The sequence below is a fragment of the Heliangelus exortis genome, chromosome 2 (assembly GCF_036169615.1).
Source record: "Heliangelus exortis chromosome 2, bHelExo1.hap1, whole genome shotgun sequence".
Taxonomy (NCBI): Eukaryota; Metazoa; Chordata; class Aves; order Apodiformes; family Trochilidae; genus Heliangelus; species Heliangelus exortis.
Window position 1 is genome coordinate 137,852,882 of NC_092423.1, and position 13,122 is coordinate 137,866,003.

Below are 13,122 nucleotides of genomic sequence, written 5' to 3' on the forward strand. Positions count from 1 at the left end.
GACATGTGAGAATTTTGTCCTACATGCCTACTTATTTTTGGTGGACCTCAATTTTTCTGCTTGTTCCCCTGGTTCTCTTTGCCTCTTTCACCACTGAGTAGTTTAAGGATGAATTTGTTTGGAAGACAGATCTTCTGATAACTCAAGACTTCTTCTGCAGTTGTTTTGGATGGTTAAATGAACTCCACCCATATGTAGATATATCCAAGTGCAGTCACCACCAAGTTAATGGGGTGCAGGACTGTGCTTGCTTTGATGGATGATGGGTTTCTCTTCTCCTGAGTCAGTGTTCATAAACCACTGGACTAGAGACAAGGTGCTTGCTGTGGCTCTCAGGGACTGCTGCATCATAAAGAAATCAAAACTCACCCCCTGAAATATGGAAGAAAGACCCACTCCCTGCAGATGGGCAGTGCAGTGATCCAACAGCAGAAAATAGAAAATATTTCTCTTTATGATTTTCAGTCCTGTTTTTGAACAATAGGATCCATGTTATTCAATATAAGGGAAGGAATTAAGGCAGTTTGAATTCCTACATCAAATATAAAGTGGGTTTACCTTTCTTTTTTTTTCTTTTTTTTTTTTTTGGTTATCCCAGACCTGAATTTTGGCCTTCAGAACAGCATTAGATTTCCAATAACTCAGTGTGAATTTTTCTAAAGACCCTTTTAGCAAAGAGAGAATTACTGGGCAATAAAATGACTTTTTCTTTTTTTCTGTACAACTGAAACCTTATGCAAATACAGAAAGTTTCATAATACCTCAGAGCTCATTCTTCTGCATTTACAGCAGCATAGGTGACATGAGAATTGAAGCTGTTCTTAGGCTGGCCACCTAAAATGCTACTGGGCAACAAGGGACCCACTGTACTTGTATGAGTACATTGATGCCTTTGCATCAACAGCAAATACAATTCAGAAAAAAAAATTCAGCAGGTTCATGATTGGAGGTCAGTAGGTTTTTAAAATGTGGTCAAATAATTTTAATAAAAAGTAGGTTTAAAAAAATCCTTTTCAAGTAAGTGGTGTTTAATGGCTGGATAACCCAGATATCTGATCACCCTGCATTTATGAAAGTGCTTTCTTGGTTGTTTCTGAAGTCTTACAGCTGTAGGCATTCAGAAGGAGAGAAAGAAGTCTTGGTTTCAGCTGCCCTGTAAAACAGGGCTGTGCTTGTGTTTTGATACAGCTTCCAAATTCCAGCCTGGTCTATTGCCCACTGAGCCGTGAGATCCAGTGCCAGCCAGAACAGCTGGGGCCTAACTCTGGCTCGAGCTTTCTTAAGCTATTGCAGGTCTTAGGTAGCCTGGGCACTCTGAAAAGGGGGCTGTCATCTGAAGAACTTATCTGCAGAGTGGCTGAAATCTTAAAAAATACTATCCTAAGAGTCTATAAAAAAAGACAAAAAATTAGAGGCCAGTACATGCTGGCATTTTGAACTGCTTTTGCTCTCAAGTGGATTAAAAGCCTTTTGTATCATTAGGTTAAGTTGAAATACCCATTTCACTTAAAGCCTTGAAGGGGTCCTCAGGTGGCTATTGCAGCAATCTGTCCTAAGCAGTTTTGGGGCTGCTGCTGCTCCCCAGCTGCCTGCTTTGCAGACCCTGCCCTGCACTTCTCCAAGTCTTTTCTCGTTGCTGCTGAAGACACAAGCTGACTTCCTTTCATGATATAAGCAAATGATTTGGGAAACATGTTGCAATAAAGCCAAGGCTCTGTTTAGCTAGTCAAACACATGGAAAAACAATTGCACTTTTGTCTGAGCAAACAGAGAGCAGCTGTTTGTCTCAAATGGTGCAGACTGTTCCTGCTCATTACATTCTTGATACCGGAGGGTGCTGAGGGTGTTGTGCATGGATCTTGTTTGGGCTTGTTTGGGAACTGCTTTTAACTAATATGGGCTCTAACTGAACTACATTTACTTGGTTTATCCTAATTATATTTGACCTTGTAAGTAAGCTGATAATATAGATTTTAAGTTCTTTAACATCCAACTTCAGCTGTTTGAGTTACTTAACATTTTCAGAGCTGTTCTCTGGTAGGTATCAAGTTGCAGTATACAGTAAAAACACTTATAAAGTTAAGCATGCAGTCACTGGTTTGCTTTCCTGATGTGGCCTAGTCCAGCTCAGCTTTACCTGTAGGTATTTCTTACTGGGACTCAGATTAAGTCAATCGTTTTACACACCAATTCCCAATTAGAGCCACGAGAGGCAGTGACCTATATATCCCTATTCCCTATTTATGGAAGGTTCGTATTTCAGAGTATTAGGTCCTTACTGCTGTTACCCTCCAGGTATCTACAGATAGCTTTAGGTTACCTATGTGAGTGATTCCCATTTGCCATGGTTGGCTTTGGTCTGACCACTCAGTCCCTTGGGCAAACTCTGCTGCTGCAGATCTGGGACCTCTGTGCAGGCTGAAAGCCTCCCAGCCCTAAATGGGAGTTGTTCTCATGGGCTATTAGGTCAGCTCTTTTCCTCTTCTAATTTGTACAGTCTATTTATTTGTGGAGTTTGCACAGCAATGGTGTCATTCTACTCCCAGTGAAAAGTAAAGACTGAAATTCCCATTGATTCCTATCCTTGGAGACAGAGGATGGAGGGGGGCAGAGATGAGGCCTTTTTTGAAACCATGAATCAATTTTGTGTTATGAGACTTATTTAACTATGTTATAACGTATTCTTTTACTACATGTACTTATTAATTTTTTATACAATGTAGCTTTTAGATTACATCGTTTTATTTCTGATATTTTCTTCAGAGACCAGTGAGTATGAGTTACTATTAAAAATTCAGTTTCTTTAAAAAAAAAAATAAAATTTAATGAACATATGCAACAGAAGTATGTAATGAAGCCTTGCTGAGGCAAACCAGCCATACCAGAGTGGAGACACATACCAAGATGGAGAGCCAGAATTACATGATTACATTTTTAATTCTGTAAATGGAGTAATTTTTCTCTGCTCTGCACTGTACTATGCTCTGCTGGTACCCAGTTTGTAGCCTACTGATGGGACAGTGGGCCAGCATAGCACTGGTGTTAAGATGGAGCAAGAAATGTGTCTCTCTAGAGAGAAAATTTTGTGTTTATGCAAGACCTGGATACTTGCCTACTCCCCCACCACCCACTCTTCAGCCAATTACACATTTGCTAGAGATATTTACAGAGCTGAACACACAGCTGCAATTTCTTCTTTCATCCAGTAACCTCAGTTATGTAGAAAAGGACGTTGCATGATTTTTTAACCTTTCTGTGACATGCAGTAGGTTTCAAATTGTTAGGTTCCAGCTTTGATTTACTAATCCTAGCAAGACTGCATGAATTCTTAAAAAAAAAAAGAAAGAAAAAAAAAAAGGAAAAAAGAGACAAAAAAAAAAAAGATCTAACTGGAAACATAACTTTTAGGACATCTGATATTAATCTCTTTTCCTCATTTCAGCAAAGCTTAGCAGAGTGGGAAAAAATATCTCAGTGCTACCTGTGTTTGCTTTTATTTAGAAGGTTTGTCTTGTGTTTTAGTCTCTTCTGGGGCAGCACATTCAGAATCTTTGTGGCCTGAGCTCTTTTGCTGAGCATGGGGATTCCTCTGCTTTACAGCTATGGGTTACTTATTAAAACAGAAGAACCTCTGTTCTTCTATACCAGGGGTTCTCATAAATGCAGGCTCTGTGTAAGGGTGGAAAAGAAGTTGAGCCCTGTGCCCTCTCTCTTCCACTGTTGTTCTGCCTCAAATTATTCTGCACTTGTTTCTTCTACTGTAACACCCATCTTGCCATTGATTTCACTGAGACTTTATGTTATCTGAGAACTCAAGCTGCACTTTACTGATCTAAGTGTGAGCTGCTGCCAGAAAGGTTGATCCTATCTTCACCTCCTTTTCATCTCCCTCTTTCCTTTTGCCTCCAACCAGATACATATCTATCGCCTCCTTCCTCCAACCATGCCAGGCACATGAGGGAGCTTATTTTTCCTGGAGACAAATCCTTTCATTTATTTATTTTTGCTGGCACAAGATTAAAAGGGAGCGGTGCCTGGCTTTGGCACTTTGCTCCCTGGAGCCACACAAAGGGTCAGAGTCACCTCTTAGGAGAGCAGGCACCAAGTCCTGCTACGAAGAGGTTTGAGATCAGGACCCACAGAGTCCTTAGCAGTTCAGGCCAAGGGTGTCCCTTTCTGCCAGCAGAAATCCTATATCAGGTTATTGCTCCAGCTTGCCCCCCCTCCACGTTTCTTTTAAAAATAAGATTAGTTCTTTAATCCCTAAGGAGATGGAAACCTCAGTCTCTGGTGCTGTCAGTGTTTTGTGTACAAACTTCTGGCATCAAGTGTGAGGTAGAAGGTGATGATGTGGTAATTAGCTTGGGCAATTTATTCAAGAGATGTGACCACCAGCAAGGCAAATCTGTGAGGTCACTTGCTTGTGAAAAGCTTCTTTAAAAATAACTGCAATAGAAATTAGAAACTGACAGTTTTTGTTTCTCCGTGACAAAATAATGGTCTTAGATGGGAGTGTTTACTTTCACTCATTTCACAACTCCTTCATATTTCACATTTAAATTAGATTTTTAAAATGATGCTTTGGTTTCCCTCTGTTTTCTTGGGAGCTCAGTGGTGCCTGGGAGGTGGGATGGGAGCAGTGGTTCCCAGCACCCCCAGAGGAGCAAGAGGAATGCAAGGGAGGGGGAATCACACTGGAAGCATAACTCTTCCCCTTCCTCTTTACTGAAGGCTGGAAAGCCTTCTTCAAATTTTGCTGAAATCTGTCAGGACAAGCCAATGCAGATATATCACCTTTTTAAACAAGCAAATGGAAATAATATAGTTTCTTTTTTTTTTGCTTTGCTTTTTCCTTCTCAATCTCAGCAATTCACTGCGGCCATACCAAAGGAATCAACCAGAAAGCTTTCTGTCTTAGAACTGGGCCAGAGTTTTAAAAAGTATCTATAAAGAGTGAACAGCTTAAGTTCATGGGTATCTTATCTGCTTAAGAAATCTCCAGGTCACTGACAATTTAAAAATGTTAATTCTTCAGCCCCAGTTTCCATGGGTGCCTGTAAGGAAGGGCTATTTGTTAGCATGGCCTGACATTTACTAGGAATGAGGTTATTGCTGGTCTTTCATGCAGGTTACATATAGAAAATCAGTGCTTTTGCTAACCACACATGAAGAACCTTTCCCCTGGAAGGTCACAGTGAATTTCAGAGTAGCATACTGAAACAATTATAAGCTTGAGCCACTCAAACTGGCCAGCTGATCCTTGTCCCTGCAGGATTACTAGGACATGAAAAAGAGCATTTTTAAGCAGTTATTGGGACTATCACTTTAACAGAAATGTAAGAAGGCTGTTTCTGTAATGGATTTTATTTTAACTTTCATTAGAAAAAAAGCAAAAACGTTAACATTGGACTATTCTTTTTAAAGTAGCTATGTTGTCAATTCTGGTATGAATTTTATTTTGTAAAATTGTCAAAATACACTTTTCTTTAGAAAGATATGAAAGAAGTTATACTTAGAAGATCTTTTTTAGCTCTTAGGAAAATTGCTGAAGAAGGGTTGAAAATAACTCCTACATTTGCCTGAATTAATAATTTCTATTTCATGCTAATAAGGTTCTTAAATAATATAACAATTTTTTAAAAAGACCAAAAAGAAACCGGTACATTTTTCCCTGTATTTTTAGAATATCTTGTCTGTATGACTTCAGTGCCACATCAGACAACAACAAGAAATGATGGCCAAGGGAGAGGGTCCTAAACTGTCCTATAACCATATGTAAACTGGTGTGCATACAAATTACAAAGAAAGAGTTAAATCCATTCTATTTCATGGTGGGTGCCTGAGCCAGCCTTGATTCACGCACAGCTTTCCCAGCAACTCCATGTTTCTGTGCAATGTGCTAATAACTTTGGAAGTAACTTGGTTTCAAAGGGATCTGCTTTGTAGCAGGAGGTGGCCCTGGTTTGAGCTGCCAGCTGCTAGAAATCTGATTTAGAGCTGTGCAGGATCCAGAGATGAAACTAAAGGCTGCTCCGAAGCAAAAGATTACTGAAGGGCTGGGTTTCACTTTCTCTCTCCAGTGTTTTGTAAGATTTTCCTTCATGTACTTGACACATGCACAGTCACATTTGCACCTTCAATGGAAATGAATTAGTACTCTGTTAGCACCTGATGCCAGAGCAGCTATCAGTGTCAAACAGCCTGTGGGGATCTTGTCATCGGTGCCCTCGGTGGTGGAGGAGAAAACTCAAGTATACTGGGATCAACTTTGTGCATTGCACTCTTAGACTCTGAAAGGCCCCATCACTACCCAGATAACTGGGTGAAGGAAAAGTCCTGCTGAAAAACAGTATTTTTGCCACTATCTTTATTGTGTTGTTGCATAACGTAGCTTTGTATTCAAGAATTTCAAACCTATGTTTTACTTTGTAACCTGGTTTTCTTTGGTATCTATTAGATCATTATTTGTAACAGTATTTATCCTCCCTTTCTTGAAGAAAGGTCAGTAAAAAAACAAACAGAGCGGACTCCAACCACTGATCCAGACAGCAAAATGGAAATGATAAATTCATTGAAAAATTGAGCCTTAACCCACTGGATGCAGTTGCTCTCCTGTGGAGAAGGGCAGTCCCAGCCACCCCCAACTACTCCCTCCCCCTGTGCTGGTGCAGGCATTCGTGTTCCTCTTCATCTCAAAGGTTTTTTAAAATTCATGTCAAATTAAAGTGACTGTATGATCATGCTCTTATCCTACAGTTTGAAACATATCATCTGTTGATTCTGTGTGCCTGTTGCTTGCTTTGTGGTCAGTGATGAATTGCTGATGTCACTGCATCTCCAAAATTGAATGGTTTTGTTAGGGCTGTCCCAAGGGATTGTGCAGTTGTCACTTAAACCAAATTCCATAGTGGGAATTTGAAGCTCCTCATGATCTTTCACAGCACCTTTTTAAAGAAGTGTACCTAGAATAAGAAAGGAAGTTTTTTTCAGGGTTTTTTTTTTTTAATATTAAGTTGAAAAATGTCCAGTAATCAAGGCCTGGGTTCACAAGGGCAGGTGACTAAAGCCTAAAGCACAAACAGCATCTGAATATCTGAGGATCTAGGCTAACTGCCTATTGTCAAAAGATATTCCTACAGCCTTCATAAATCTTAAGGTCATCCTGAGGCAGAACACTAAGTCAGAATTATTGACAGGTATGCGATGTTTTTATTCAATAATTGCCTTGAGGGTACTTGTTCAGTTCTGCACCCATACCTGCAGCCTCTCCCTGACATCCCTGGGGAGCATCCCACAGTCATCCTCAGCACAGCTCCTGAGCAGTGCTGGCTCAGCCACCCCTCCCCGGGGCAGGCAGCCCCCCAGGAGGGAGTGGGGCTTTGCTTTGGCCAGCAGGCAGCTCTCCCAGCAGGAAAATCAGGGGGTGTGGATGTACATCTCCAGGGCAGCTTGGCAAAGATCAAGGCAGGCCGGGAGCCAAAGCTTGCTGTGGAAGGAAGAGCAATAACCAGTGAGGGGGAGGAAGGGTTGAACAGCTCCAAGTACAGCACAACCCTGGTTTTGGCCATTAAATGTTACAGTAACAAATTATAAATCCCTGTCTCACCATTTACAGTTTAATAATCATTTTTAGAAAAATAGAAACCTTTTGGCTGAAAAAGACCTTTAAGGTCAATGAGTCCAACCACTTCATCAAGTCCGACCGAGCTAAATGGCAGGACTAATCTTTGTAAGATGCTTAAAGTGATGGGTTCCCAGAGCCTTTCTGTTCAAATTTAAGTCCAAAGTTGAAGTTTTCTTTTTTCTGTAAAGACCTGGATTTGTCTAAGCCTTCTGTACATGCCAGTACCCACTGAAAGATAGAGGTACCTTTTCTGCTGTCCCTGCTTCAGTGAGCTGCTGTATGCCAGGGTGGGAAATCAAACTACTTAACAATAAATGTTTATTACTGTAACATTCAAATATTTTAATTTAATTAAGGGAGCCTTTACCCTTTGTTGTTCCTTTATTTCACTGTTATCGTGTCTGTGGTTTTTAGATCACCATATACTGACCAACAAAATGGTTGGAATTCATTCTGGGCTTTGCCATTTCTTGAAGTCTAAAAATGGATGCTTATCTCCTGTCAGGCTCCTTGGAGAGCTATGAGGAAGTGAGCAATAAAAGGCTCTTTGAGGCTCTTTTAACTTTAGTTTATTATCTATTATAGTTACCCATGTGTGGAAACCAGCAGAGAAATTTTTACATGTTTATAGTTACAAAGCTCTTAACATCTGTAGCTACGAGTTGAGCACTTAAAGCTTTTTGAAATGTGTTTTTATAAATGCAAGGTTAAATCATCATGATTTTGTAAACCAGTCTCCTTCAGAAAATTCCTGAGATAATAATATGGGGGTTGATTGTCTCAGTCAGGGATGGTTTGTGGGTACTCGTTTGCTCTCACTTGTTTTGTAACTCCACCAAGAGAACAGTGCACAATGTGGGCTTTCTTGGGGCAGTATTGATGATGGCAAAATTTCACAAAATAGCACAGTTCTTCATTTCCCCTTGTGGATGCAGTGCTAGATGGAAAAACAAGGTGAGGAGAAGAAAGCTGAGTGAGTTGAGGGCACTCAGCGTACCAAAAGGATCAGGACTGTGCAAACCTCTCCCCTCATCAGGACTGGAGGATGCTGCAAATGTCTCCACATCTCTTTATCCCTGAGGAGGCAAGATCTGGAATTTGCAGAGACCCAGCCTTTGGGGGCAGTGGCCAAGACATCTTAATGAACAGGGCTTTCTACCCCCATGGTCACCAGCTCATAATTGTCTCCTGTTTGCCACAGGTCTTTTCATATAATTTCAAGACAGAAGTGCTCTCTCTGTGCCCTGTCCTCCTCTCTACATTTTCCTTCTTTCTTGGCTTGGCTGGAATTTTTTGCATCTGATCTTACCCACTTGAAATGGTGAAATTAGTAAGCCATTTGGACCCAGTGCAAAGGATGGCACAAAGGGGACTGTTGTCAGCCCATACGTGTTGCTGATTAATAGTACTGCCAAGGGCACATATCAGAACAGACACACTGAGAATGCAGACGTGTCAGCTCTTGCCTTTTGCGTAAGAAATTCACTCTGGCATCCAGATTGCTGTTCACTACTGCAGTGCCTGTGCTGTCCACATTTATGTGGTTGCAGCTCTGGTACTAGTGGCTGGTTGGTCTGGAAAGTCTTTTCTTCTGCCACGGATATTCCCTGGAGGCCCCTGAATACCCCTGACATGATCCAGCGTGCAGATTTAACCATCACACGTTTGCATGACTGTCCCTGGCCAAACACAAATCCCATGCATTGGGATTCCAGTAACTTGAGAAGTCTGAGAATATGCAGCAGTAAAAGAAATGTCAGCTGTTCAACTTTTAAAAACTGCATTAAGCCAGAAGAGACAATGTTATTTCTGCAGGTCTGTTTTAAATCAACCCAAATATTATTCTGGAGCCAGAGCTATAACTAAAACTTGATACAATCTTGGAAATTTATAGAAAGCATTCGGAAATACCTCTGGGAGTTGAGATACCCATAGATACTGCAAAAATCTGCATTTTATACTAAATAGGCATGCTTCTTAAATACAAATTGAGGCACACTGCAGAGGATGATGGTTTGCCTTTCCAATCAAAATCCTTAAAAAATTCAGGGGTCTTCATGCAGAGACTGAATTGCTTTCCCAGTGCTGCTTGCAACTAAAATGCACCATAGAATGTATTGAACAGATACATCCCCATACTGCTGTGGAAGTTGCTGACTGCCATGCTTGGATGATTGTTTAGGCTATTAATAAGTTCCAGGATCTTCAGCTCTGCAGATGAGTTCTGAGTTTGAAGGGGAGGGTGCAAGGGAGAGGCCTCCCCTCCCTACAGGGGCTGCTCCTGCCACTCCTCCAGTGCAGAGGCTCTAAGGAGCAGAGATTAAAATCATCAATGGCATTTTTGATGAAAAGTCCTAGTTTTGGATTGGCTTTGCTTCCTCTATAATTTTCCTTCAATGGAACATTTTGCACAGATACGAATTGAGTTTCACCTCACGCTTTACTCAAGAGGCACAAAAGTTAAATGAAAGTTAAATGACTTTTCTTGTGAGGAAATCTGTTCTAGAGCTAACAGCAGACAGCAGAGCTGCTTCCCACCTCTCCTGCATACACTTTGTGTTGTGCTCCTGCCAAAATAAGAAAAAATTAAAAATATAATATAAAGCATGAAAATGTTGAGTGATACTTGTTTCTTTCATACAGACTCAAGATCACTTACGAGTAACCTTCTGATGAATGTATTGTTTTCATTGAAACATCAGGATTATATTATCTTTGCTTTAAGGTCCATATTTTTGTCATTAAAAACACAGATGAAGATACTACACATTTTTGGCCTTTTTATCACGTACTGTAATATTATGATTAGATTAAGAGAAAGCATAAAGTTTTTGAGGAATTGGTATTGTTATCTTTTGTTTCCTTGTCAGTTCTTGTTAATGGAACTTTTTATCTGATTTTTCCTAATTCTTTTAAAATACACTGTGTACTTAGTCACAATATTTCTATCAAGACCTTTTTGGACAGAAAATGGCCTTTGATGTTAGAAGACTTTCAACATTTGAATTTCTTATGGCTTTTAAAAACAAAATATGAGCATATTTGAAATTAATTAATGAGTCATACTTGCTGAAGAAAAAAACCCCAAACTGTTCACATAAAAATAACTAAATCTGCATAGGAATACCTATGAAAATGACAGTGGCATTTTAATCAAATTAAGTACTGACTAAATCTTCAATTATATTATTTCCCAGAATTTGGATCCTTTGGGTTCATGTTGTTCCGGTGAAGATTCTGGCACTGAATTTAGTGAAGTCATCATCTCGACCATGCCCTGAACCAGGAAAAATGATGCATATTTTTACCATGACTATCAAGAGCTGTATAAATTGGTTTCTATGAAAATTTTTGAGACAGATGAAGGAAAAGAGACTCTTTGCAATGGCCAGAGCTGTCTTGCCTCATATTGTTTGCAAAGCACCACTGATGCCAGAAAATATCAGTATTATAAGAATAATATCATTGTTATAAAAAAAAATATTGATCTAGGACTCCAAAATTCCCCAATCATGAAAGCTCTAGTGACATTTCAAAAAGAAATTATGTATTAATTTTCTAGATTAATTCTAAAAAATGCTGCTGAATGAGGTGGTATGAAGAGCTCTGGAGTTTTTTGTATGTTCATAGTGTGTCTGTGTAAATGACCTTACAAAAAAACCAGCCTAGTAGATAATTTTTTTTTTCTTCTCTGCTTTCTCCTCAGGTTTGCCAATTTGTTGTGTCTGTCAATGGCCTCAATGTTCTCCATGTGGATTACAGGACAGTGAGCAACCTCATTCTCACCGGCCCTCGAACGATTGTGATGGAAGTTATGGAAGAAGTAGAGTCCTGAGAAGAAAAAAACCCTCTTATTGGACATTTTTGTCAGAAAAATAGTGATGACTGTGGAGCAGAATGACACAAGGAGGCAAAATATTGCTGTGTCTAAATAGATGATTTTTCTTTTGGGGGTGGGGAGGGTGTCTCTTTCATTTAACAATAATAGTACTGGTGATTATGTTAAAAACAATAGATACCAGCATGTTTTCACTAAGGACTTTTCTTTGCCTGACAGAGACAAGGCCTTTAGGTTGGCTGCCCAGCCAGGTCTGCACTGGTCAGAATGGTTTCCCTAAGAGGCCATGCAGACTTCCTCACAGTCCACTACTGGATCAAAGCCCTTCAGGAGATGAAAGAACCAAACACTGTGTGTTTAAGATGTCACAGACAGTCTGCATGACATACTTATGTTGGTAAACATCCTCCTGGTGCCCATCCTTGTCCCAGGAGCACGTTCTGCCCCAGTTGCTCCCTCCTTGGGCTGAGGGAGAGTTGACTAAATGCTGGCTTGGTTGCGGTCAACACAAAGGAACTGCAAATGAATGAAAAAAAAATGTTTATTCTCTGTAGGAGATACTCTGGCATGAATGTTTGGGCCTGGCAGAATATACAGATTACTCTAGAAAGAAAAGTACAAGACCATGCAGAATGGAAAAGCATGTGGTACTTTTCAAAAATCTGACCATGAAAAAGCAGGCCCTTTGTTTAGATGCCTATGCACTGGTTTGGGTGCTCAAGCATAAAATGTTGATTTTTTTTTTTTTTTTTTTTTCCTTATCTGTAAAGAAAAGGTGTCTCAGTCTTGTTGCTTGTCACTTTGGAGAAACTCTGAACAGCTTCTCCTGAAAGAAGAATATTTGGTGGGTTGAACTGGGAAATTCACTGTGTTAGCATTGGCAATGATACATCCAGATGCTCCAGTAGAGCGAGTAACCTTCAAATTGAAGCAATGATATACTTGAATGTTCATTAAACTTGTTGGCACTTTCAAGTCATCATATGTTTTGCAAACTACAGACTTGCCACATAAATTTCATTTGACATTATTACTAATTAAAAAATGTATTTAACTGACGCTTACTCTTTTTCAAACAGTAGAATTTCTTCCTTGACAAATTCATGAAACAAACAATTAAAAAAGATTTATATACAAATTCCATATTCTGTTGTTAGGTGACTCCTCATCTCAATGGTAATAAATACATCTTTGTCCACAAAATTATAAATATACGTTGTAGACTTTCTTTGCTGTTGAAATTGTACAACTAAAGCTTGCCTTTTTATATGAGAATACCACAAATCCTTCAGCTGTAGGGTGGGGAAAGTATTTTTTTTCCTCAAATAGTTTTGAAATATGCTTTATATTAAAATCTATTCTCACTAAATACATTGCCCTTGCAGTATGCTTTTCCACTCAAACACTTTTACATCAGAGTGACAGCAATTCTTCCAAACCATACATGACTGCAGCTTTGTAAGTGGAAGTCCATGTGTTCTTTTTTTTTGATATAGTGTAATTGTCATTGATTTTTCACTGAGAAAACTTCTCACAGCAGTACAGAGAGTTAAAAAACTGCAGTCACTTATTTAACACTAAACAGGCATAAAAGTGTTTGGAGGGGGGTTTTAAACTGTCGTTCAGTTTTCTATCCCTATTGCACCCTGTAAAATTTTGG

At 39.6% G+C, this 13,122-nt stretch overlaps 1 protein-coding gene across 3 annotated transcripts in view; it reads left to right on the top strand.

Annotated features, from left to right (window-relative positions):
- Positions 1 to 12,672, top strand: part of DEPTOR (DEP domain containing MTOR interacting protein) — a 72,233-nt gene extending 59,561 nt beyond the window's left edge. For all 3 annotated transcript variants that reach the window (XM_071738279.1, XM_071738280.1, XM_071738278.1), the window contains one exon: positions 11,331 to 12,672. In XM_071738279.1, the coding sequence (XP_071594380.1) occupies positions 11,331 to 11,459 (129 nt within the window). In that variant the 3' untranslated portion in view covers positions 11,460 to 12,672. The remainder of the gene's footprint in view (positions 1 to 11,330) is intronic.
- Positions 12,673 to 13,122: the final 450 nt, after the last annotated feature.